Source organism: Ictalurus furcatus, chromosome 3 (genome assembly GCF_023375685.1).
Source record: "Ictalurus furcatus strain D&B chromosome 3, Billie_1.0, whole genome shotgun sequence".
Classification (NCBI taxonomy): Eukaryota; Metazoa; Chordata; class Actinopteri; order Siluriformes; family Ictaluridae; genus Ictalurus; species Ictalurus furcatus.
In genome coordinates this window covers 30,743,966-30,771,611 of record NC_071257.1, presented here as the reverse complement: position 1 = coordinate 30,771,611, position 27,646 = coordinate 30,743,966, and the positions used below count along the sequence as shown (strand labels likewise).

Here is a 27,646-nt window from a genome sequence, read left to right as displayed (position 1 = left end):
TAGTGTGTCACTGATGCGCTGCAGTGGCTGAGCTGCGCTACTGGAAGATTTAGCGCACGCTGCATTTAGAAGGCACCGTTTCACCGTTGTCGTCTTCATCGCTCTGTAAGCTTTGCCTTTTATGGAGTTTTGTGGGCATCACTAAAAGTAAATCAGCTGTGACGTCATTGCACTCAGATCTACGTCTGACTGGCATTTATCAACATACGCACAAGAGTACAAAGTAAATCACTAAAACTTTTGTAATTCTGGCAGGAATTTCTGTTTGAGCTACGAAAACATTTACACACAACTTTATTAAAAGACTGATAAATGAGATCCACTGTGTGTATTATAGTATGTACAGTATATTGTATAATTGATTCTTGCTACATAACTGTATTTGATCTCTGAACTGGCTTTTAAGAAGTTACAGCCAGTCCAGGGTCAATCAGCTCTTTATGTCATGAGTTAAGGCACTGGTAAGGACTCTGGCTCGCTACACCTGAGAGAGCATGAGATCATTTCCGGTGACATGACTACGTACTCGTGTTGTAAAACATCACCGGTGGCATTTCTCAACAACAGGCAGGGCCGAAATCTTTCTGACGTTATATACGTCATATACATTTGTTCGCTTAATCACACGCGTTTCTGTTATGGTACTTCATTAAACACTTAAAAGTTGTTAGACTCAAACAAACCATATATAGAACATCAAATAACAAATAAAGCGAAAAATCGGGAATGTACGCAATCATTTGAGAACTACAACAATGATAACAAGCTACATTGGTAGATGAAGTTGACTGAGAGTTCGTCCGCCATTTTCTTTCGAGCTGAGAGGTTTCAGAGAATATGACATCATTTCCAGTAAGGGAACATAGAGAGCATCGATGCTCCCTGGTGCATTGTGGGATACTTTTAGGGACCAAATGTTCAGTACACTGGAAGGATTTTGCGATTGAGACAGCGCTTAAAATGGCCGACTCCCTGATCGGTGTCCTGATTACTGAACTAGGGCGCTGAGTGAGACAGACCCCTGGTTTCTCCAAATTTATAAAAACCTCGACAGAATTTTTTATATTTTGAAGCGTATTGACACATTAATGGCAAACACACCTAACATTAATGAATATTAATTAATGAACACCAAACATTAATGAATATTTTTCATCAATCCCATATGTTGTATTATTGTCTAATCCTGATTTTAACTATACTTCACCATAAATATAACGTCATGCGAGGCGAAAACATGGTGTTGTGTTCAGTCTGTTTCTCAGCAAATACAAACTTTCACCTCCTTTTATTGAACACAATTTTCACAGGCTGCACTTTGAACATTATGTTTTGTCAATATGTGAACTGGCAGCTAAGGCATATTGTTATGTTGAGCAGTCATATCTCAAAGTAAATAGTGCTGTGGCGTTAAAATGCCAGTTTAAACTGGACATAAACATGTGCAATACAGAGCTAGTGTAAACGAACGCGAATGGCAGTATTTACAGTGAGTTATTAGTTCAGAAAGAGGCCATGGATGTTGACACTGGAACAAATAATATTTGAACAAACGCTAGATCGACAGTTTATAATGGCTTCGTAGACAGTAACCTGAACACATGGAATGGATTCTTAGCATAATTTATGGAGGATATTATGTTGATCTATCACTCCTTTTTTTTTTGTTCAAATGCATCTTAATACTCAAGTTTATTTTTTAATACAGTCCTAGCTAAATTACCATTTACTTCAGCCACATGATAAATACTGTATATTCTGTCAGGGCTGTGTTTTTGTTCCACAGACTGCAGTTCTTCTTATTCTCCTCTGGATGGCAGTATAACACAATGTCTTACACTGATACACTGTCTTACTGAACATTACAGCATAGTACAGTGTCTCTGCTGGAAGCTGCACGATTAGTGAAAAGGTTGAAATGATAAAACCGTCGTGTTTTGTATGTCATTTGTCAGGACTGCAGCAGGAAGGTTTGTTCCGTGTGAGCGCTAGCGTGCGTGCGGTGGAGAGTCTGAAGCAGAGGCTGGACAGGGGAGACGAGGTGGATCTCGAGCAGGAGGCTGAGGTCTGCACCGTGGCCAGCTTGCTGAAGCTATACCTGAGAGAGCTTCCTGAGGGCCTCGTTCACTCCTCCATCCACAACAAACTCATTCAGCTGTATAACGGTGAGCAACACACTCATTCAGCCTCGGCGCAGCTATGGTGGAGTGATACTGTGACTCAGTGGTGTGTTGTGTGCATTGTGTCATTGGAAAACCGCAGAAAGATCAAGATTGACATATCCTGTGTCTTCCCCAATGCATTTTCAATCAATATTAGGTAAGGAATAAAACACTTAGGGGGATGTGCTGTTGTTAGAAATTAATCAACAGCAGGCTGGTATGAAGAAATGGAAGCAACCTGAATTTTTTTTATTTCACTTACACCACAGCAATTTTTATTTTTATTTTTATTAAAGAACACCACAGTGTACTTTTTATTCGTTTATAGTTACATTTAATGTTGTGGAACGTCCACAAAACAAGTTAGTTCCTGTTATCACTTACATTATAGCAGCTATAAACAGCCATTGCTTCACTAACCTCTCTTTTTCTCATTTTTCTCACCTTGTTTTATTAATAAAACACACACACACACACACACACACACACACACACACACACACACGGAGTGTTTGGGAAGTAGGAAGACACATCTGTATGGATTTGTGAACGCAAAACGAAAATGATACTGATTTTAAAGAGCTAATATCAAATATCAGATCAATATAACCAAATATAATCTCTAATTTAAGCAGGCACCAATAAAATAAGATAAACAAGGCTTCACTGATATGATGATATCGACATATGATTAAATAAACAGTGATATCAATACAAAACAGGCCATTTACAAAGAATTATTATTAAAGGACATCGTGGTATCTCTATTGGTGCAACTATCTAAGATTTAATATCAGATGATTGCTTATATAGGCATCCGAGAGTCCTTAATTACCATCACACACATAACAAGGACTTATCACATGCTAGTACACTACAATATGCTTGAATGCTGTTCAAAATAGCATCACATTCCACTTAAATATGGTTTCTCATAGGAGCTTTAGAGCCCTTATATTCCCATACCAGCACACCGCATCGTGTTTTATTTCTTACTAGGAGCATTCGAGAGCGTATATCCAAGAGAAGTTCAGACTCTATTTTTATCACCGAGTCGATGACCTGAAAGTGCCACTCTCGTTCTCTTTCTCTTTCCCTGTGTCACACACATGCCTGCATGAACATCCTGCACAGATGGTGCACCTGGCGGCTCAGGAAGCAAGCGTAACAGCCACGTTTGTGTGAGGTGACAAAATATACAATGTACCGTATGTACAGGTAACATCTCACTGGTCAATGTTTGCCACTCACTGTAGACGTGACAATGCCATCATGTGACAGAATCTGGGAATTTCCCTCGAACATCAGGGCAGGAAATCAGATTAGACCAGTCATGCCTTCTTGGAGAGCGGGAATCGGTTTAACCTCATTTGACGCAGTTTGGTTAAAGTCAGAAGGAAAGCGACGGTGAATAATGTAGAACAATACACAAAGCTCTTCTAGGTAAATAGTCTCTTTACTGCAGGGAATGATGAGTCATTATGGGAGAGACTGGTTACAATTCCTGATTTATCTACTAGTTGTTATCTTCTAGCATTTATTGCCTCCTATATGCAGTTACTAGTTTATCAATTAGAGGTTTCCTGGCATCATTTGGTGCTATTTCCCGGTCTCAGCAATATCGATAGGCTAATAATCTATAGGCTATAGCCTTGTATTGTGCAATGAATTAATTAAATAAACAAATAAACAAATGAGTAAATAAATTATTTTTAATAAACGTATGGTGGATTCTGATGGCTGAATATTTATTTATGTTTAATTTGCTCACAAGAAGTGGCTGTTCCCAAACAATTTAATATTCAAAGGCACTATGAAACCAGTCATGGTAGAAAATCAATCCATCATCCATCCATCCATCCATCCATCGGCCTATAGGAAAATGATCAAAGGGAGGTGGTATGATGCGGCTGATGCGTTAACACCAGAAACAGTTGTAAAAGCTGAGCAATATGACACTATAATATTTACACTGTGTCACAATACAAGGGTATCATAATATGTTTTTATAAAATTCATAAATGTGTAGGGATTCTGAGTTGAGGGAGAATTTTCTTCGGTTTTCCCAGTCGGAGGTCAGAAATTCCGAGTTACCAGATTTAGTCGAACGCAGAATCTGATGCTGGCAGTCTGTGCTACACTTCATTAGCTGATTGTCACAAGTGTGATTCAAGTGTGAATACACATGCACTTACACACACACACACACACACACACACACATCTGCTGCCACAGCTATTAAATCCCCAGTCCTCCTTATTTTCCCAGCAACTCTGACTCAGCCTTTCTGATTTCCTCGTCCACCTTTCACCCAATTACAAAACTCATGCTGACTCTGCCTCCTGTTTCCTGTTTCTGAGATGTATCTTACTCTTCAATCCTATTCTGTAAAAGAATAAAAGCGTTTTTATAGAGTGAGCTGGGAGGTCTTACCATGCCGTTCATGTTTATAATCCCGGACATTGTGTTTTTGTGTGTGTTTTTATGTACAGAATCCAGTGAGGATGAGTTCTGTAAGAGCATTCAAGAACTCCTGCTAAAGTTACCAGACGTTCATTACAGCGTCCTGCGCCACCTGTGCCACTTCCTCACCCAGGTGGAGCAGCAGCAGTGCCACAACAGGATGACTGCATTCAACCTGGCAACCGTGTTCGGCCCTAATGTTTTCCAGTGAGTATACAAGCACCGCTGAGCCACTACTGCAAAGAACAAAAAAATATTGCATCTATTTCGGTTGCCAGATTGATATATTTTATGGAAGACTCATGTTTGTTTGCCTGAACAGCTTTTATAGGTTTCCCACTCCACACATCCAACATAAAAGTCTAATGAGATTTAAAGCCAAACAACAACAACAACAACAACACATGCACAAACGTATATGTTTTTATCATTTGAATGTAGGACATGCTGCCTTTGGCTGCTAGATACAGTACAACCCATGTGCTTGTGTATACATCATTTTTCTCAGTTCCCTTCATTTCATCCCTTTAATCCAGAGAGGACTGTTCATGACGTTAAGACAGTCTTGTTAGTCTTCAAATAGTGAGCAGGCTTTCTTAAGTAAGCCTAAGGGACAAATGCAAAGCTAAGAAGCACCGTGAATGAGTCATGGGTTTTGTCTACTCAGTGTCTCTCCAGATAAAACTGCCAGTACACTACAAAGCGCTGGTGTTGTTGTACCATCTGTCCATGTAACCATGAGTATTCATGAGGATGTGAACTGTCACTAGAACATCCTAGATCTGAAAATATCAATATGCATGCAATAAAAATCAGTGTAACTGAATTGCTGCATCATATGATATTGAGACGTGTTTAATATTACTGTGTGTTACGCTATGGTCTATGGTCTTCACTTATATAGCGCTTTTATCCAAAGCGCTTTACACTGTATCTCATTCACCCATTCACACACACTCACACACCAATGGTAGCAGAGCTGCCATGCAAGGCGCTAACTTGCCATCGGGAGCAACTTGGGGTTCATTGTCCAAGGACACTTCGGCATGTGGAGTCACGTGGGCCAGGAATCGAACCGCCAACCCTACGATTAGCAGACAACCCGCTCTACCACCTGATCCACAGCCGCCCTCTATGACTTCTGATAATGGCTGTTTTTGTATTCTGAAGGAATAGGAGTGAGGTTGTACTGGCCAGGAAGCATTGTCAGTACACCAGACATGACAACGTTTCTCCAAACAGACAGACAGGCTCAGGGTCAAAATCAGAGAAAAGATAAACATAAGGGATTAGACACTAGTAAAACAAGGACCTAGAGACCTAGAGAAGTCGAGACTTACAGAAGTCAAGGTGGTTGATGTTTTACGACCTATAGTCGCTGAACTGCTGTCGTTCTTTTTTTCAGTTCAGTGTAATCCAGCTTGCATGCCTTAAAAGACTACCACGACGATGGTACAGTATACTGGGTCAACATGGAGTCATTTGCCACTAATAACTTACACAGTATTTTATTTAATATCCTTCTTTTTAAAAAAATAAAATATTCTAATATGTAATGTTACTACAATGCATATGTCTGCTGTTAATCACTGGTTCCCCCCGACTGCATCAGTCATTGACGTGATGCACTTGTCGGTTTTCAGCTTTGCCTTCATCACGAGCATGTGTAAGGTCATGACCCCTAAATTTCTCAGCTATTATTATTAGGCTAACAAATGATAGACATCTGTAACATGTGCACCGCCAGGGTCACCGTATCCCAGGATACTGTTTTGCCTTGAAACATTGTAGAGGTCAGTGTGAACGTCATTAGGCGTCACAGTTTGTCACATGTTCCACTACATGTCAGTGAGCAGTTGAAAGTTGGCCATGTGTGTGCCCTTTTGCCTACATAATCCTGCACTACTGGGTATATATGTAAAATGACACACACCATGCATTCATATAGGTTATACACTAGTGCTGTCTAAAGGTTGGTGGTACAAGCGGTGGTACTTTTTGTAGGTCAGGCTATCAACACACTACACAGTGCAGTATTCACAGCAGCCATTACACCGCTAAAGTGATTCTGTGTGCTCGCTGACTCTTATCACAGACTCTAGTACACTGCAAAATATGTATTGTGGATTTCACAGTAATTTACTGGCAACCTGGGCGGCCACGAGTACTGTAAAATTGGCAGAAAACAACCGTAAACCATATTTACAATAAATAACTGTAATATCTTAAAGAGTATAAAATAACACATAAGCCAGCACATTTGCTCGACGTAGCATACAAATGTGCTGAAGAACCCAATCAAGGTGGTGCTGGGATTTGAACACGTGACCTTAAAGGGATAATTCACCCAAAAATGAAAATTCCGTCATCAATTACTCACCCTCATGTCATGCCGAACCCATGTTCATCTTCAGAACACAAATGAAGACATTTTAATGAAACCTGGAAGATTTATGTCCGTCCATTTACAGTCCAGGTATCCATCCATCCATCCATCTTCTATACCGCTTACTCCTTCTTCAGGGTCACGGGGAACCTAGAGCCTATCCCAGGAAGCATCGGGCACAAGGCGGGGTACACCCTGGACAGGGTGCCAGTCCATCGCAGGGCACAATCACATACACAGCCCTATTCATACACTACAGACACTTTAGACACGCCAATCAGCCTACCATGCATGTCTTTGGACTCGGGGAGGAAACCGGAGTACCTGGAGGAAACCCCCGCAGCACGGGCAGAACATGCAAACTCCGCACACACATGGCCCCGGCGGGACAGTCCAGGTAGATAGAAGATATATTTTGTAAATAAAGACTTCATTTTAGTTTTGTTTTTGTGCAAACAAAGCCTCTGTATCGCTTCATAAAATTGGGATTAAACCACTGGATTACTTTTACGACGCCTTTATGAACTTTTTGGAGCTTGAAAGTTTTGGTTACTTGGACTGTAAACGGAGGGACATAAATCTCCCAGGTTTCATTAAAACGTCTTCATCTGTGTTCTGAAGATGAAGGAAAGTCTTATGGGTTTGGAACGACATGAGGGTGAGTAACTGATGACAGAATTTTCATTTTTGGCTGAACTATCCCTTTAACCATTGAGCCTTCACAGCTAGCTCAACTAGCTTGCATTAATTCAGTGCAGTCTTTCAGTGGAGTTAATTCAGTGGGGCAAGTAGTTGAATCAGTGCAAGCTAATGGCTTGGTGTTATTCTGGGGTATTTGTAGTGGCTCATTGGGAAAGGCTTTGAGTCACAGATTCACAGGTTGTGTGTTCCAGTCCCAGCACCAACAAGCTGTCAGCTTCATACACTACCTTGCTAGCATCTTCATCTAGATGGTGTTGTCTTCCTATGAAACCATCCATTTCACATTTTGCTACAAAAAGCACTGGACAGTAGAGTTTATATAATTACTGGGAAACACACACTTCAGATGCTGTAATCCTATAAACAGCCATTAGGCAAAGCCTCACTAGTCACCAAATTGCATCCTACTTTAAAGTGACTTGGCAGACAGACATGACTTTATAGTCATAACTTCACAGATCATTGAAGATTACATTTTAGGCTTTTTTTTTTATTCCAAGCTTGCATCATCAGCATGGAGCTATCGTCCAAATTAAGTGTGTGTACATAATGTTATTGCTAACTAATCCACCGGTTCAAGCTAGTGTTATGATATGGCTTTCACTAATGGCTGTTTTCAACAGAGTATCATTAAAATGTGTGTTTTTCCCAGTAATTATTTAAATTAGTGGCCATGGCTTTAGAAATTAGAATGTGAAATGAATGCTTTTCTGCAGAATGGTAATCCAAAAATAATCACCTCATCTAAAAAGAAAGAATGAATCAGTACTTCATCAAATGTAGCTGTGCCCTTTCTACTGACCTGGTGAAACACAAAGCCCCCAGTACTCGAGTGTTCTTGGATTGGGAACTGTTTGGATCTCTTTGCACGGATCACAGTATGTAATTAGTTTAACGGTGTTCTGTTTCTGTTTTCTTCCTCAGTGTGTCTCCTAGTTTTGAAGGCATCCAGGAGCAGGATGTCTGTAATAAGATCATGACCAGGCTGATTTTGAACTACAGTGCCATCTTTGAGCCAGATGGCGGACAGGAGCTGGCCAAAACCAAGCCTTCAAACATCATCGTGGTCAAAGTGGGTGTTGACACACATTAATGTTCTTCACTAGTCGGTCAGGTTTTACACTTTTATGACTTCAATGAAGGCGCTGAATCATATAATCAAGCAGATGGAAAGATCCTGTAGATATTGCACAGAAGAGGTGATTTAACGAACGGGCCCAGAATCGGTCCTGTTGTCCTGGGGATTTCAAGTATTCGGACCAAGCGTGAAAACGCCCTAAGGGGAAAAATACCAGAAATGTGTTTTGTAATATTTCTAAAGAGCATGATAATGATTAAAAAGTGCTTCTGAATTTTTCCCTGGTTTTCTCACCTACTTGCATATATAGATGCGTAGTGGATTATGGGAGTCACCTTGACACTACGGTGATGGCACACTGAGGTGTAAGATGTGGGCTCCTGTTTTGCTGATGCAGACTTGAATGACGCTGGTAAACAGCATTAACTAGAGCAAGATTAAAAAGCAAAGCATGAACTCATTGCCCCAGTGTTTTGGAAAAATAAACATTAGGACATACATTAGTTCTACATAAACGTAATGTTTAATTAGAATGATAATATCCTCCTCTGCTTAGCACTCAAAGAGCCAAACTAGCCACCTGTAAATATCTTATAACTCTCAGGCTAAATAACCCCTGATGACCTTTGCATTGTTGAGGTGACGGATATGGCTTCGTTCTGTGACGCTCTGCTTTACTATGGATCTTTTGAGTTTTCTGGTCCTGAATTAATTCAGCATTTCATTTCAGGGTGAATGTCACTTCACGTATGAGTATGATGCGAAGCTACAGTACATATACCTGTGCCATATGTGCTTCGTAAGCAGTGTCAGTAGAGACTGCTGAGCTCATGTGAACTCATTGCATTTGTTTTGTTCCCAGGAGGCCCTCATAGATATAGCACACACAGATACCATGTCAACATCCTGTCTGACACCAAAAGCACCCACTCCACTTCCCAGAAAGAAGAAGGTACACTTGTGTGTGTGTGTGTGTTTTCATGTTTGTTTGAGTGTCTGTATATTTGTTTGCTATCATTTGCTATCATGCATGATGCCAGTGTGTTGTTGGCACTGTATACGAGGCACAGTAACCTGGAATGACCTGCATGTCCTATATATCTCTCTATGTATCACTTATTCAGATGCTTAAAGCTTATTTCCCTGCCTTTTCTGAGACAATAAACTGTGAAGTATGACCCTTCAGGGCGAGATCTGTGCAGCTTATAAATAGGCTTGTTTACATAGAGTATTTTTAGAAATCGAAAAGGAACAGATAGTTTTTACTTCTTGGATATTTTGCAATCTTGTGTATGCTAAACCTGCGCCATTGCCTTATTTAGTCGAGCTCGGCTAAACCGCCAAGCTATAACCACAACTTCTTGTTCTTGGACGCTTTAATATTTGTGCCTTGTGTCTATCAAAGGGTATATAAAGAAGGTGTTAATATAGACTGCAGAATGTTTTTTTTTTTTTTTTACAGTGTTGCAAATGCAAAATTAAATTCAAGTTAATTATCAGACAAGCACGCATTATGACTTGCAGTGCCTTGCATATGCATTTGCTTATAAAACAAATGATCCAAAACTTTGAACATCGTGAAAAGCACCATTAAATCCATTATTGAAAATGGAAAGACTAAGTCACAACTGTGATTGTGAGCCTAGAGAAGGCTGTCCACCAGAAGTCAGTGATCAGATAAAGAGGTCATTAGTCAGAGAAGCAAAGAGGTCAAAGAGATGGAGAGGTCCATAGCTCAGATGGGAGAAGCTGTTCACGGGATAGCCATAACGTGGACACAAGCGTTTTAAATAACATTTAAACATATAATGCCGTGAACATTGTTAATGCATGGACTAAAATCATTGGTAGATTGTCATGATATAAGAAGAATAAAACTCTTTCCTATTAGTTCTTAATCCATATTTGTATAATTTGGGGGCATTCTAATTTCTGCAATGCCCATGTTTCACTTCCTGTTTCATTTTGTAATGGTTAATGTTTATAGCCAAACATGTCAGGATGCAAAGGTCCATTGCTGCTGACTTTTATTGACTCATAGATCTATTAATTATCTGGCAATGGTCATTTCCTGTTTTCTCAGGCCACACGGAGCAGTGCAGTCGAGGACAAGGTCTCACCGAGAGAAAAAGAATTGAGCCTAGAAGCCCCAGTACCCATGCCAAGAAAAAAGAAGGTAACAGTCTTTGTGTGTGTTTTATTCATGTGTGAACTTCCCGTTTAAAATGCCAATTCGAAAAAAGTTGGGACGCTGTGTAAAATGTAAATAGAAACAGAATGCAATGATTTTCAAATCTCATAAACCCATGTGTTATTCACACTAGAATATACAAAACATATCAAATGTTTAAACTGCATAAATGTAACATTTTTAGGGGAAAAAAAAAGGAAGGTAATTTTGAATTTGATGGCCGCAACACGTCTCAAAAAAGTTGGGACGGGGCAACAGCTGGAGGTTAATTGGCAACAGGTCAGTAAGATGACTGGGTATAAAAAGAGAGTCTTTCAGAAGTAAAGCTGGGCAGAGGTTCACCAATCTATGAAAAACTGCATCTACAATCCGTGGAACAATTTCAGAATACTGTTCCTCAATGTAAAATTGCGAAGACTATGAATATCTCATCATCTATAGTACATAATATCATCAAAAGATTCAGAGAATCTGGAGAAATCTCTGTGCGCAAGGGACAAGGATGAAAATCAATACTGCATGCCCGTGATCTTCGGTCCCTCAGGCGGCACTGCATTAAACACATGCATGATTCTGTAGTGGAAATCACTGCATGGGCTCAGAAACACCTCCAGAACTCATTGTCTGTGAACACAGTTCGCCGCGCCATCCACAAACGCTGGTTAAAGCTCTATCATGCAATGGAGAAGCTGTATGTGAACATGATCCAGAAACGCTGCTGTCTTCTCTAGGCCAAAGCTCATTTAAAATGGACTGAGGCAAAGTGGAAAACTGTTCTGTGGTCAGACGAATCGAAATGTGAAATTCTTTTTGGAAACCATGGACGTCGCGTCCTCTAAACCCATGTCACACCCCTCAAATTCAAGGCCTTGATGCTCACCTACAAGACCTTTTCTGGAACAGCACCCTCCTACCTCAACACTCTCCTGAAGGCTTACGTTCTCTCACGCAATCTGCGATCAATCAACGACCGACACTTAGCAGTACCTACTCAGCGTGGCTCAAGGTCCCTTTCAAGAACCTTCAAACTCACTGTTCCTCAGTGGTGGAATGAACTTCCAACCTCAATCCGGACCGCAGAATCTCTCACCATCTTCAAAAAACAGCTAAAGACCCACCTCTTCCGTGAACACCTAACTAACCCATAAAAAAAAAAAAAACCTTACTCTGCGCACTTTGCTTCTTCTAGAACTCAATTATAAATCTTGTATGGTAGCACTACTTGTGTTGTTCTCTGCTTGATATATCGCTTTGCTTGTATTTTCTCATTTGTAAGTCACTTTGGATAAAAGCGTCTGCTAAATGAATAATGTAAATGTAAATGTAGTGTAAACTAAAGAGGACTAAAGAGGAGAGGGACCATCCGGCTTTTTATCAGCGCTCAGTTCAAAAGCCTGCATCTCTGATAGTATGGGGGTGCATTAGTGCATATGGAATGGGCAGCTTGCACATCTGGAAAGGCATCATCAATGCTGAAAGGTATAAACAGGTTTTAGAGCAACATCTGCTTCCATCCAGATTTCATCCCATCTTTACTTCTGAGAGACTCCGCCTCTCTAAGATACTCTTTTTATACCCAATCACATTATTGACCTGTTGCCAATTAACCTAATTTTCTGCAAAATATTCCTCCAGCTGAAGGACTCCGACTGAAGGAATATTGAAAGAACCTTTTCTCTTGCCACGGCTTGATATACAAATCACGTTGATCTTTTCATCGAAACTTTGTGAGCGCAGGAGCCTATTTAAAGCACGTTGAAATGGTTTCTTTGTAGTGTTCAGTGAGAGCTATCTAGTTTTATTTAAACCCCTTCCCATCAGTCTGTTAGGCTTATCATTCCTGCTTTAATGCTCTGCCCAGGCTCTGACACCTGCTGACTGCTCACATGACTTTGATGCTGTTTTCGGAAAAAAGGAGAAATCGGCTATTTCGTAACATCTTAGACCACCTTGCTAAGATACCAGCGTACGCCGTGTTTTCATACAGGGCTTGAAATCTAAAACTGTTTACCTAGATTGGCGGTGTAGAGCTCATCTTGCTGAGCTGCCCTAGATAACACCCGCAGGACATCATTGCAGTAACTCATAATCAGGGCAGTGGATCGATTGGGAAATGCTGATGGAAAAAAAGCAAGGTGAGATGGTTGTGAAAAGTAAGACCAGCTCCAGCTGAGGAGCTCGCTTAAGGGGTCCGTGAAATCATTCAAATCAGCACGTAGCACAAGTGGAACTGGGTTATTTAGGTTACATTTTATTTTTAAGTTTCTTAACAAACGAAAGAAGTAAGATGACTGAATTATAAGCTGCTCTTTGTTCTGGACATAGTCTCGTAGGTTGTTTGATTGCAGAATATGAATGGTAAAACCGTCAGGCTAACACTGTGGAGAATACTAATTGCAGCAACGTGGTAAACAAACAGGCAGCGGTCAGGAAATGAGCAAACAACATAAACTAGGCAAAACACTAACAAGCACTAAAGAAGATCTGCAACCAGGTAGACTATAACACATACAAAGGCTTGGTAACGAGTGGAGAGAATCGCAGGGCACAACCAACAAGTGTTGGTTGGAAGTCCATATATACTGTGGTCTGTTATTGTGAACAGGTGTGTGTGGTTAGTAAATGGTCTTCACTTATATAGCGCTTTTATCCAACACTGGTTCTCATTCACCCATTCACACACACACTCACACACCAATGGTAGCAGAGCTGCCATGCAAGGTGCTAACTTGCCATCGGGAGCAACTTGGGGTTCAGTGTCTTGCCCAAGAACACTTCGGTATGTGGAGTCAGGTGGGCCGGGAATCGAACTGCCAACCCTACGATTAATGGACAACCCGCTCTACCACCTGATCCACAGCCGCCCAGTTAGTAAGATTTACATTTACATTTATGGCATTTGGCAGACGCCCTTATCCAGAGCGACTTACATTTATCATCTGAGCAGTTGAGGGCTAAGGGCTGTGCTCAAGGGCCCAACAGTGACAGCTCAGTCTGAACGCCTCATATATATATATATCCGTCATTCCGGAGTGTAGTTGGACGCCATTTCCGGCACTGACGTGTCAACATATCTGCATTGTCATTGTCACAAATCCCCACTCTTATTGTGACATTCATTTCTTTTCATTTCCTGGTCCTGTCTCCTCACGTTCGTGTTGCCATGTGTAATCATCCTGACTGTATCCAGCTGTTCTCGATTAGTTTCCTGATTACTATATGTATTTATACACCCTCATGTTTCACTGTGTCTTTGCGAGGTTTCGTTCCATGCACGTGCGCCTCTGAGCCTATTTCCTTCATTCATTTTCCAAGCGCACAAGTTTCATGTTTGTCGTTTTTGACCTCAGACCTGTTTTACCTTTATGAATATGGATGATCCTTTTGCTGATGCTTCCTGCCTGTATGATGACTTATCCTATGGACCGAGAGCACGATTTCTGCTTTGCCCACAATAAACACGATGAGTATGCACACTTGTATCTTGCCACGCACATTACAGTCATAATTCAGCATTTGGACTTGGTCCCATCTGTCCAGCCCCATTCCCAACGAAAACACACCTCAGAATGATTCCAGTCAACACTAGCAATCAAACACTACAGGAAGCTATACACATAAAAATGTCCTGAATTATGTTTCTTTGTCTGCGTGGCGCTGAATTCTACAATCTGATTTGTCCGAAGGTGTTGATTAATTTTCTATAACAGCAGCTCTGATAGTAGTAGTGGCTATAATTCAAATTTATACAAACGCTCTCGTTCTAATATGGTATCATTTCTATAGTAACAACTCACACTGGAACTCGTATGGTGGACGATCTACATAATTGAAACCTAATAATACGCAGATACAAAAAAAAAGTGCAAAGAAAGACGTATCGTTGTTAACGTGGAAGGTTGATTATTTTCCATTTACAGCATGCCCTGTTGTGTTTATTCCATAAGTTGAGTTCACAGTTGCGTGAATCGCAACAACCAGCCAAGGCTGTTTAAAGTTTCCAAGGCTACCCGATAATTTTTCTGCTTAATCGTTATCAAGAAAAAGATTTTATATGGCTTTATGGATTTATTTACTACTCACATTTTCTTAACCTTGAGAGTGGCTGTAATGCTTTATAATTCAAGGTCATGCCGTAAAGATTCACAACTATTATTGATACAAATGATGGTGAAGATATTGAAGGCTAAACGGGGACAATCGTAGGCAGTTTGTATCAGAGATTTTTTTTTTTTTCTACACAGAAGTTGAACCTCACGTTTTTTTTTTAAATTAGATTTCTTAAGACCTGGAAGTAGAGGCTGAGAGTTTTACAATCTCCCTTAACAGTTTTACAACTTCCCTTAATTTTAGGTGTGTGTGTGTGTGTGTGTGTGTGTGTGTGTGTGTGTGTGTGTGTCTATAGGCCACAGTTTAAAGGACGATGCTCATTAATTGCTTGTAAAGCAAAACAAAATAACCACTGGAATAGCACTGAAACTGGATGGAGATTATTGTACAAATAAATATACATTTTTATTGTTCAGATTATTTATAATACAGTTATTCCAGTACTAGCTTTGTGTTCATCTTTGCATTAAAAAAAAACTATATATCCGTTTATATCCATATGCTGTGATTCAGTATGATATTATTTTAACACTTTGTATTAAGGAACATACAGAAGGATTTAATTAAAGCCATGTTCATTGTTTGATAAAGCTCAAATTAGACACTATGCATTAGAATTTATTCTTAAAGACATGTATTGCTACAGGACTGGACACCTGCCGGGTGAAAATGAATTATAATTGCATTATTAGTTGTGATCATCAGAACACGTCACTTTTTGGTCACTTCTCCTTTAGAGTATTGAAGGCAAATAAAGTATGGTTGATTTATTCAGCTTTTATTAGCTCTTAAAGCCATAAACTGCAGTCATGTGACGCTACCTGGAACTTAATGGTCTACCATGGAACAGTACGACGAAGAAGATGTCAATTTAAGTTATTAATTCATTATAACAGCTAACGATGCAATCATTAGTCTTGTTTACATAACAAATCCCCAGTTACGTAGTATTACATGTCTCGATGAATAAAGACTAATACTCAGTGAATAAACCATTATAAGTCATAAGAAATGAACAAGACCTTAATTAACCCTGCACGTTAACTGTACGTGTTGCTTAAAGCAAAATATTACGCCATTATCAGTGTTATAGCCAATCAATTTTCAATATGACGCTCATATCAGAGCTTTGTGCATCAGTCAAAACTCGACACTGATCTAATACTGACTTCCTCTTAGTACCCGAGTCAGCTGTCTCACTTCTTTTGCCAAGTCACGTGAAATGTTAGAGATGCAATATTCAAAATCTTAATCATGTCACTTAACACATGGAATAAGATACTTCAACTGATTGGATCGGAAAATATTTCAGATACATTCCAACAGTTATCTAGTGTCTCAGGCTGATAACGTCCAAGCCGAGTCTCAAGTCTAAATCAGGTTACTAAATAGTCAAAGTCCAGGACTTGAGTAATGTATCAATGGCACACAAGCACAACACACAAAGCCCTACATACAGTTACGTAAAGCACTTAAAGCAGCAGTATGTAACATCTGGTTAGATATTTTTTTTAAATTGAAAAGTTACTTACAGCAGCTTTAATGAAACTTAAAATACTTCTTTTTTGAGTTGTACTGGTGAGCATGAGATGGAATGCAGTCCGTTGGTTTGTTCATGATTATGGTTTTGCAGTGTTGAAGCCTGAATACCACAAAACGAGACAATCATCAGACAAAATCACACGTCACACAATGCCTCAAAACAACTGTTGGACATATCATTTTTAGTTAAACAATATAGAATTGCAATCCTTTATCCGTTCCGCATGAATGTTATTATATCTCATGTTCAAACAATGTGCCAAAGTAGAACTTCCTGCTTTACTTATTACAGCAGTAGTTGTGCAACTGTCTGGTATCTACAAGACTATTGTTTCATACTTAATGTATTAAATTCAGTTTCTCAAAAACCTCGAGTCACCCAACATGATCTGGCGCTTGTGAAATTTGTAACAGTTTGCCAGAATCAAAAGCTACAGCTACGGTTATGGTTAGAGTTGGGGGTGGAGTTTACGTTTGTGCATTTTCATGAAATCATACAAACTGCATCGTCCACAGATTTTATCAGATCAGGTTCAGTCACCTCTTAACTAACCTGAACTGTATTAATGATGACACATTTCCACAGGCCGACCACTGTAGTGGTCATTTCAGTAAGATCTGAGTAAAATTGAGTAGATTTACTAGTAGTGAGTACTAAGTGAGTGTATGATTAACACATTACTGTTCGCCTCCATTCCAGTTTCTAAAAACTAAAAGGCTTTACTTTTTTTTTTTTAATCAACAACATTATAGCATTAAGTATTCATGTATTTGTGTGTAGTCTTGTCTGATATCTGACTTTGCACTGGCATTGTTTATCTTGTGAGTTTTCTCCTCGTTTAATAGAGATTTCAGTCAAATGGGCTGCTCTTCCTGTTTTCGTGTATGGTATGGGGGTCAGAAGGCTAATGCCGTGTAATTAGCTCTTGCATCACAAACCAATGGTCTAGATTTGGGCTAGACTAGAGAGATACATGAGTGTAGTTAGACAGCAGGAGTTGCGTGGAAGCTAGCATCGCTATTATCATCACTAAGCTCCATTCACTGGAAGACAATGAGGACAGCCGAAAGTTGATTTTGCTCTCATCCTCACGAGACTTTTCTATTCAACTGCTTCAGGATTACGGTGCATTTCGTTTCACGGGGTACGAGAAATATCTGCTGCTTCCGCTTCCTCATTCTAGCACGTCCATCTAGTTCAGGAATCCTGGAGTGGGTGGCTTGCACAAAAACAAGCACCAGCCTCATGTTTAGGTTAGGGCACAGTGTAAAATCAGCTTTAGTGAGTGTTTGAGCTCATGCATGTCTCTCTCTCTCTCTCTCTCTCTCTCTCAGGTGAAGAGAGTGATAGGTGAAACAACACTGAAATCAGTACCCCAGCCTGTTCCTTCGACAGGTCTTCCCTTCTCCAGACATTTATCCCAGCCTCCAGTTCACAGAGCCGAATCTCAACTCCACACCCTGGGCTGGAGCTCTCACGACGAAAGCATGGATCTGAACCCTCCTAAACTCAGCCCCATCGGGAGCATGGACAATGTGAGCAAGTGAGTGTGTGCTAATCGTATTATTACTTAACAGTGTCTGCACTATACATACTGTAAATAATACCCTAGATTAGTGAGAGAAGACATACTCCTGAGATCACGCTTCCAGCAGTGCATACCTCCTGGAAGTAAATGTCCCCCTCGCCTCAGTGTAAATTGTTATTATTTTGTTTAAAGATCTTTTTTTTTTTTTTTTTTTTCATTTAATACTGCCCTTCAGATGCCAGAAGACAAAATACTAACAATTTACACCGATCATCCTGTTCGAAAGTTTACACCCCCTTGGCTCTTAAAGTATCATGTTGCCTTCTTGAGCATCAGTGAACGTTTGCACCTTTTGTAATAGTCGTGTACGAGTCCCTCAGTCGTCCTTAGTGTGAAAAGATGGATCTCAACTTCATATAGCCGCTGTTGGAAACAGAAATCATGTAATCAAAGTAAACATGATCATGATCAGACTCTTTATTTGTATGGATACGCAAAGGACGACACATATCAAGCGTCCACCTTCATAACCAAATCCAGTTCCAAGCACAACTCGCCCTTGTGGTTCTAAAAGTACAGAACATGCTTGTCGACCTAAAGGCTTTCTTTTACACAGTAGAAAGACTGCGTCTCAATAATAGGTTGTTGTTGGATTTTTAAAAATTTATAATGCCTTAAAACTGAAAGATGACTAGCTGATTCTGTCACCAGCTGGTGTTTTGTCTTTGTTTCTAGAATTTTTATTATCTTTCGTGCAGTGATTCTGGCACAGCAGGAGTATTTATTATTGGGCAAAGTTCTTTTCTAGTTAATGGCAGGCCTATAAACGCAGTAATGAGAAAATAAATATGGGTGCTGTAAAGTAACAGTAACAGTAAAAGTACAAGATGACTGTTATTGCTAATTCAGGATCATGTCCTCTTTTTGGACAGCATGGGTTTGTTTTGTTTTTTTTTCCCCCACCACACTACTTTTAAGAAGCTGTTCTCAGATAAGCACAAAGGGCTACATGATTACAAATGGATTGTATGGTGCTGTTTTGCCTCCTTCCTTAGCTTTGCCGAGCATCCACTTGCTGTTTTGCTATCATTGCATAGTTAAAAGCATGCTATAAACACCCAGATGGCAGGCATACATATTATAAGCAGCTGAAAGCTGATCAGCTGTGGAGATCAGGTGTCTTCTGGAATAGCAGCACAACAGCTATGCACTGTGATGTCGTGCTGTGTGTACTGCCACTGCTAGCATGGGAGCATTAGAGTTAGCCACAGAGATAAGTCCTCGTCCGAACCGAGACAATGAAACAAACGGCTTGTTGGTTACTTGAAGGACTGGTGATGTTACATGTGCATGAGTTTTATATAAATGTATCAAATCAAAGGGTTTAACTCTGTGTCATAGCTGTTCGTCTTAATCCTGATCATAATAAGATTCATTTTTAAACTGAATTTTACTATTTATTATTCTGAGCACTGGTAAGTGGTAGAATAGCATATATTATTTAGTCATCTGATACCGTTCTGATTCAATGGCTGCGAAAGCAATCATTTATTTGCTGCAGTTTCATAAATTGAGGTTGTACACTAAGCTAATAAAGAGCACAGATCATATTTCTGATCACAGATCTCAGTATATTATAATATTAAACGTGTGGTGGCCCAGAAAAAGAAGAAGAAGAAAAAAAAAAACATTCACGTGAAACATTAGGTAAGGTTAAATTGTAAATAAAAACATTTACACACCATTTTGGAGAAATATACAGTATGTATGGTTTAGAAAGATGAGGTGTAAAAAAAAAAAAAAAAAAAAAAAAAGGGTTATAGGCAGATTAACAAAAGGCCAATTTTGACTAAAACCATCAGAACTAAAACATCATTTTTGCTAGGATTCAGCCATCTGATGGGTTTTCCCAAACCTCCTCACCTCATCTTTAACCACCAGTGCATAATGTAGAAATAAATGTGTGGAATAAGTGACATTAGGAACAGGGTTTCAAGGATGAGGCACTTCCTCAGCTTTATTTTCCTGTTAATGAAAGGAAATTAAATGGAAAATGAACTAAAATATTCATAATACAAATGTAATCATTTTACAGAACGATCGTTCTGTATGTGTCACCCAGCCCCAGCCGCCCCCCCCCCACCCCCACCATCCCCCCACCCCCCTTCCAACCAAGCATTCGGCTCATTTCTATGATGACCAACTGGTGACTAATGATCATAGCATCTTTGCGTAATCAGTCACATGCTCGCGCATGTTGGATATGGCGAAAAATGCAGATGACTTTGTAGTCATTTCTTAAAGTAGGAAGCAAAAGTAATGTGGCAGAACAAGATGCTAAAAGAGCAAGGGAGACGTCATTTCTGGTTCTGAAACTTGTTGTCCTATCGCTCATGTTATTTAGCCCAGTAAAACATTCAGTTACACTACATCACATTACATTAATGGCATTTGGCAGACGCCCTTATCCAGAGCGACTTACATTTACCTCATTTATACATCTGAGTAGTTGAGGGTTAAGGGCCTTGCTCAAGGGCCAAGTAGTGGAAGCTTTGGAGTGCTGGAGCTTGAACTCCTGACCTTCTGAGCATTAAACCAGAGCCTTTAACCACTGAGTACACTACATAGTGAAATTCCTACTCTGAATTTCTTCCGATAAACCATCAATACTGTATAGATAGTGTTATAAAATGTTTGGAAATTGCACTGTGGGATGGAGTAATGGCTGTTTTGATGGCTTTAAACACTACTGTATTACATGAGGACCTATATAGACCTTGCAGTGTTTATATATTCCAGGTCCTTTTCCTTCCCTGTCCACTTCCTGGGTCACCTCACGCTTGGTGTTCCTGTAACTCATGTTTTATAAGTTTAGCACTGGTTGCCAGTTTGCAGCTTTGAGTTCTCGTTGGTGCATTTACACATACTTATGTTCATACGAAAAGGTTTAATAACAGGAATTTTATGAATAATTTTTTTTTTTGAATGATTAGACATCGGTTCCTGAATGATCAGATTTCTGATAATGAAAACAAGCTGTAATGTCTAGTGCACTCAGGAAATCACACAATACTCTCCAAATATTTGTAAGGCTGATTTGTACTTGCTTTTAACTATGCATGCGTGTATGCAAGATGGCCGCTGCGGTCATTTGGAGCGTTGCTTTTGCACGTCCACAGCAACGAACACGACCGCATGGTGCAATACCTGCATAAATCGCGGTGGCGGCATAGCACCATGTGATACTGGGTCCTTTACTGAATTAGTCATATATATTCTTACATGTACGGTGAGGGTTTTCGATTTGAGACGCAGACCTCCGACATCAATTACGCCAACAGCAGAAAGTTTTAAAGAGAAACAGAGCTTGTGAGAGCAGTTCGAGTTGGAAACTAGATGAACCGGGATGTGCCATCTAGTGAACACCACTTTTAATCCTTCAGATGTACGTAAGGTACGCAGGCGAGTGAACAGTACCAATTGCATAGAAGTTGTGTGTGTGCATGTGTGCAGGGTGAAGTTAAGTATATTTGCACTTTTAGTCCAAATGACATACCCATCATCAACATCCTCATCATCAACATCTTCATCATCTTCTTCTTCTTCACTTTCTTCTTATTTGAGGCCAAGCCTTTGCTTCAATTATTCAGCTTCATTCGAGTATTAAGCCAGTGATTAGGCTGATTTGCTCTGTGTGTATGCAAAAAGAAACACAACACAAGCATTATTTTTTTACAAACTGTCAGCCGAGACCAAGACCACATTTACTGTAGCAAGACCATTTCCAAAACCAAGACAAGTCCAAGTTAATACATTTTATTATTATTATTATTATTATTATTATTATTATTACACTACTACTACTACTACTACTACTACTACTACTACTAATAATAATAATAATAATAATAATAATAGGGAACACATGGCTTAGTGGTTAGCACGTTCGCCCCACACCTCCAGAGTTGGGGGTTCGATTTGCACCGCTGCCCTGTGTGTGTGGAGTTTGCAAGTTCTCCTCATGCTGTGGGGGTTTCCTCCAGGTACTCTGGTTTCCTCCCCCAGACCAAAGACATGCATGGTAGGCTGATTGGCATGTCCAAAGTGTCCATAGTGGGTGAATGTGTTGTATGTGATTGTGCCCTGTAATGGATTGGCACCCCGTCCAGGGTGTACCCCACCTTGTGCCCCATGCTCCCTGGGATAAGCTCCAGGTTCCCCGTGACCCTGTAGGATAAGCGGTATAGAAGATGGATTAATGGATAATAATAATAATAATAATAATAATTATTATTATTATTATTATTATTATTACTACCACCACCCAACTGTCAAGCTCTGGGCCCTATTGTAAATCGTTCCCATGCTACACTGAGTGTCCTTTTCTCATTACCAATGGTACTTGAGAAACCGGACATCTCCTGTCTCATCTGGTCCAGACTGGATCTTGCAGACATGCAGTACTGAAGTAGGTTAGGTTGCACCGAGTTGTGCCCTTTGACCTTTAGCTAGACGTTAGCTAAGGTGCCAGGGCTTCCCCACTGATATAAAACCTTTTTGGCTAACTGCCAGTGTTCTCCTGGTGTGTGTTGACAGCATGTGTGACTGATAGCCTGGTTACTGGAAATGGGATTGGCGTACTGAAAATATTGTCCCCAGTAGTGCATATGCATCTGGATAAGTGTCAAGTATACCTTCACAAAGTACACCCTATACACCCATCAAATATCAAATAAGCCTTGATTCCCCGAAATAACCACAAGCTTCTCATGTGTTTCAGCTGAGCTTGTTCTCACGTTCTGTAGCTATGACTGGACGCTGCATCAGCAGCATCAGCTCAGAGCGCTACCCAGCTTATTCACTCCACGTGCTAAATAACATAGGAACATATCCGGCCATGGATAAGGGTTGAATCAGCACGTCTGTGTGACACATTAAGGTGGTGTATGCACATTAGACTTCACCTTTGGCACATTTCTCACTTAGCTCAGTGCATCTGATGTTCCAGGACATCAAGCTACCACTGGAGGTGTGAACAATCTGTAATACCGAAAGTGACATGTCATCTGTAGATCTGTCAGTAACGCTAACTCTGTGCCCTCGTACGTGAGAGAATAAGTGATTTGAATTATATAACGTCCTGAAAACATTATTTACTTTCTGCATAAATACATATTACCAATACTACAAATGGATAGACATGGTTTAAATAAAACATCTCTGTGGTATAAGACTGTTGAGACCACAGCAAGGAAAACAGTGTATCACGCTGATAAATCACTGGGTTGCTGTGTATAGATGAGAAAAGATGATGTAACCATCGTGCAACTGACAGCGCTTTCACATCTCCCTTGTTTGGTGAGGAGCAAATTTTTTCCCCTCAACTTTCTTTTAGTTCAGTTTGTTTTGATTTTGTCTGAGATGAAGACATCAAGGTGAACTGTGCATTTTCTTGACATGAAAGGGACGAAGCCCTTGGATTGCCACGATGAAGTTATCATCTTTCTGGCTTTAATCACAGCTGAACAGACTGAATGGCGTCACTACCTGATTTGCACCCCCACTCAATATACGCTGAAGAATAAAGAGCACAGCGTCCTGCGAAACAAAATGCATTTGTTTTTAGAGCACGTGCAGATCAATGCACACGCACTTGTTTTCCTTTAAATGTATTAAATACTACTACATATCTGTTGAATTCTCGATTCTGATTGGTCAGAAAGTGATGATGAAAGTAGTTTTCTGTAACAGCGCAAACATTCATATTAATGTGCTTGTTCTAATTTGTCATCGCTTCTTTAGTAACCACTTACCCAGGGACTTTTGATGATTTGATTAATTTATATTTGTATTGAGGGTACTAATATTTAAAACCCTCAGAACTATAACCTTTAATGTGATATATTCATAATATTATTCAAATATATACACTTCAAATAGATATTGATATGGTGTTACTAAGTTTTCTACGATGAGACCATTTTTGGAAGGAGTCTCCAGTGTCAGCGCTTTGTATTGGTCAGTGGTAATGCTGTAACTTGAAGTTTTCTGACACGGAAACTTCCTCAGGATAGAGGGGTTTGCAGTCCGCTGTTTCTTGGTAACATGATAAGCTGCGTTCTCTGTCTTATTTACTCCGAGAGAGAAAAAATAGAGGCTGATGAGGGAACACGTGTTCATAGCTGCTGCTATAATGGAAGTGATAACAGGAACCAACGTGGATGTTCCACAACATTAAACTTATCTATAAAAATATTTTTTAAAAGTATGATCTGTCATTATTTTATTTTTTAAAAAATGGAAATATTGGCAAATTGCTGTTGTATAAGAGGAATAAAACATTTCGGGATGTCTTGTTAAGGCACAATGATGGTAAGAGTAACTCTATGCTTTGCATTGGGTCACATCACACCACCCCATTGGTGATTATTATTGACCTTAAACCAAACGAACTAAATAAAAAATTTAAACAAACACTGTAACGAAATAAATTGAACCTTTGAAAACATCCTCTAGCAACTCTGCTATCTACTGACCCACATCTACATCACTGAGAACTGTGGGAAAATGGCGTTTCTCTACAAACTTTTTAAAAATAAATAAATAAAGGAGTTTCTCTATTTTTCAGTCTCTTTCTCAGTGTTTTTGTTTTCTTGCCTGCTGTACACGTAATTCAACTCAATGACTAATCATCGAGTGTTTTGAATGCTGACTCAAGTGTGTGCACGCAGGGAAAACGCTTAACTAAGCAACGCTGTGAAACGTCAGGGTAGGACTGGGGGGAATAACTGATCTGGTGTCTGTGAGAACTAGGTTATGTTAATGTTCTTCGGGTGAGACCGATGCAGGTGCTTATGGTATGATGTATAGGAAGACTGAACGAATGAAAAACGAATGAAAAGACCAGCTGGATGTTTGAGACACTGCCTGTGGTGTGTCACCCAACTATATCGGTGGGACAGATCAAGTTTAACATGATGACACACACAGCCAGGGTTACTAGTTCAGGACAAGGCTCCTGCAGATATTACATGTAAAGAGAAAAGTGCACTGATGTTTTGTGGCTTGGTTTAAGTGTCTACTCAGGCAGGAGAGGTGCTAAACAGGAAGCTTAGTCAGTCTTATCATGACAAGCCCTTATACTGGAATGCAGGATAGAGAAGTCAAAGGAAAATGTTATCAACAAACGTTAACACTGTATAGTATTGAATAAGCGGGATTACTGTTACCTTTGCAAATTTGATGATTTTCCTAAAACCACATGGCCAGAAGTGTTTCATCTTCTTACATTTAATGTTGTGGAACTTCAATGAAAAAAGTTAGTTACTGTTATCACTTACATTACAGTGTCTGTCTGTCTGTCTGTCTGTCTATCCATCTTTATCTCTCTATCTATCCATCTATATCTATCTATCTTTATCGATCTATCCATCCGTCCATCCATCCATCCATCCAACTATCTATCTATCTCTCTATCCATCTCTATCTATCTATCTATCTATCTATCTGTCCCTCTATCTATCCATCTTTATCTATCTATCTATCTATCCAACTATATCTATCTATCTTTATCTATCTATCCATCTGTCCATCCATCCATCCATCTATCTATCATCCATCCATCCATCTATCTTTATCAATCTGTCTATCCATCCATCTATCTATCTATCTATCTATCTATCTATCTATCTATCTATCTATCTATCTGTCTATCTATCTATCCATCTTTATCTATCTATGTATCCATCTATATCTATCTATCTTTAACGATCTATCCATCCGTCCATCCATCCAACTATCTATCTATCTATCCGTCCATCCATCTATCTTTATCAATCTATCTATCCATCCATCTATCCATCCATTTATCTATTTTTATCTATCTATCTATCTATCTATCTATCTATCTATCATCTATCTATCTATCATCTATCTATATATCTATCTATCTATCTATCTATCTATCTATCTATCTATCTATCTATTTATAAACAAGCATTCCTTCACCCTCTCTCTTGAAGTTTATAAGACATACAAAAAAATGATCTCAGAATCCAATCAGAATCAAGAATTCAGCTGAAAGATGCCATTGTTCTCTCACTATGGTAGTATGTAAGCAGGATTTCCAGCTTGTAATTCACAACAGTAGACACACTCGTTTAATCCCATCACCAGACTGTAACACCACTGAGGAACTCGAGTAAATGCTGAAAAGTTGTGCAATTCCCCCTAAAGTATGTCTGGCATCTTAATACCTGAGAGATTTCACAAAGGGATTAGTGCATGTGGGTTAGAATCATGAACGAATAAATATTATGAGCACACCACCCATCTACATGTGTGCACGTAGTGTTCGTGTTAGGCATTTTTATCTTAATAGCACACCCACTCATACACACACACACACACACACTCACACGTACACACACGTACACAAATAATTGCCTACGTGAAGGTGAGACACAGATCATAATTTGTTCTGCACCAACCAGGTTAGAGACTGGGCAATAACACTCCAGCTCCACCCTTGCTTTTTATTATTTTATTACAGCTCAGTCTAACAATATGGAAAAAACACTTTAATTTATTAATGTATGACCTTGATTTATTTATTTTTTTTATTTGTGTGCTTCTGTTTTCACAAGCCGTACATGTTGTGGTTTAACAGGGTGTTAAATGCCCTGTACATTTACAGCTTATACAGTCTAATAATCAGTTAAAAATCAGAATTACAGAGTTAAAAAAAAAAAAAAAAAAACTTCAGGTACACATATAAATCGGGATATAGGAAACCAATCGGCCAGTCTAAATGAAGTTCCTCTCTGAGTGAAGAAAGTGAATCATCTGAGGGAATTTAATGAGACCGTGTAATGATGAAAAAATAATGTTTTATTTATACCGCACTTTCCATTTGAAGGCAAATCTCAAACTATAAAACGAAGGGAAAATATGTTTAAAGAAGTAATACTAAAAAGACAGCAGTGCTAGGTCATAAAATAGTAAAGGGTGTACCATTGCAAAAAAAAAAAAAAACCTTACAAATTAAAAGTAATGTTAAAATTAATTTTTTTGAAATTTCTTTGATAAAATAATAAGTCTGCGTTGCCCTCAGGTTATCTGGGAGATTGTTCCGTGATGTTGCAGAGCTTTAAATCATATTCCTTGCACAGCTACAATCATTGCATACTTTCCATCATCAACTTTGCATGACAGAATAGCTACTTGTAGCTACTCCGACAGCATATCGTGCTTCTCGTTGTTTAGTAAACATTAATTGGTTCATGTGACGTGTAAGAATACGCAATCCGTGGATTACTGAAGAATGAGAGCAAAGTAAATCGAGCAGCCACATTATCACTGTATAGACTTTCGAATGTTAGATCTTTATTACTGCGTAATCCTTCCTGTGTTTTCGGCAGAGCTTCACACACTCGTGCGGTGTGTAGCTGTGCCGTGACGCTCTCTGAGTGTGATAATTACTCA

At 39.5% G+C, this 27,646-nt stretch overlaps 1 protein-coding gene and 1 long non-coding RNA gene across 4 annotated transcripts in view; one reads left to right on the top strand and one right to left on the bottom strand.

The window, feature by feature from the left end:
* fam13a (family with sequence similarity 13 member A) overlaps positions 1–27,646 on the top strand; it is an 87,972-nt gene that overhangs the window by 7,206 nt on the left and 53,120 nt on the right. For all 3 annotated transcript variants that reach the window (XM_053622003.1, XM_053622002.1, XM_053622005.1), the window contains exons 3-8: positions 1,956–2,165; positions 4,655–4,832; positions 8,638–8,785; positions 9,654–9,743; positions 10,875–10,967; positions 17,970–18,178. In XM_053622003.1, coding sequence (XP_053477978.1) covers positions 1,956–2,165; positions 4,655–4,832; positions 8,638–8,785; positions 9,654–9,743; positions 10,875–10,967; positions 17,970–18,178 — 928 coding nt within the window. The remainder of the gene's footprint in view (positions 1–1,955; positions 2,166–4,654; positions 4,833–8,637; positions 8,786–9,653; positions 9,744–10,874; positions 10,968–17,969; positions 18,179–27,646) is intronic.
* LOC128606047 (uncharacterized) lies at positions 10,194–21,963 on the bottom strand. Its single transcript, XR_008385623.1, has 3 exons — positions 21,720–21,963; positions 16,625–16,734; positions 10,194–13,098 (listed from the first exon to the last, which is right to left on the bottom strand). It is a non-coding gene; the product is annotated as an uncharacterized LOC128606047 (long non-coding RNA).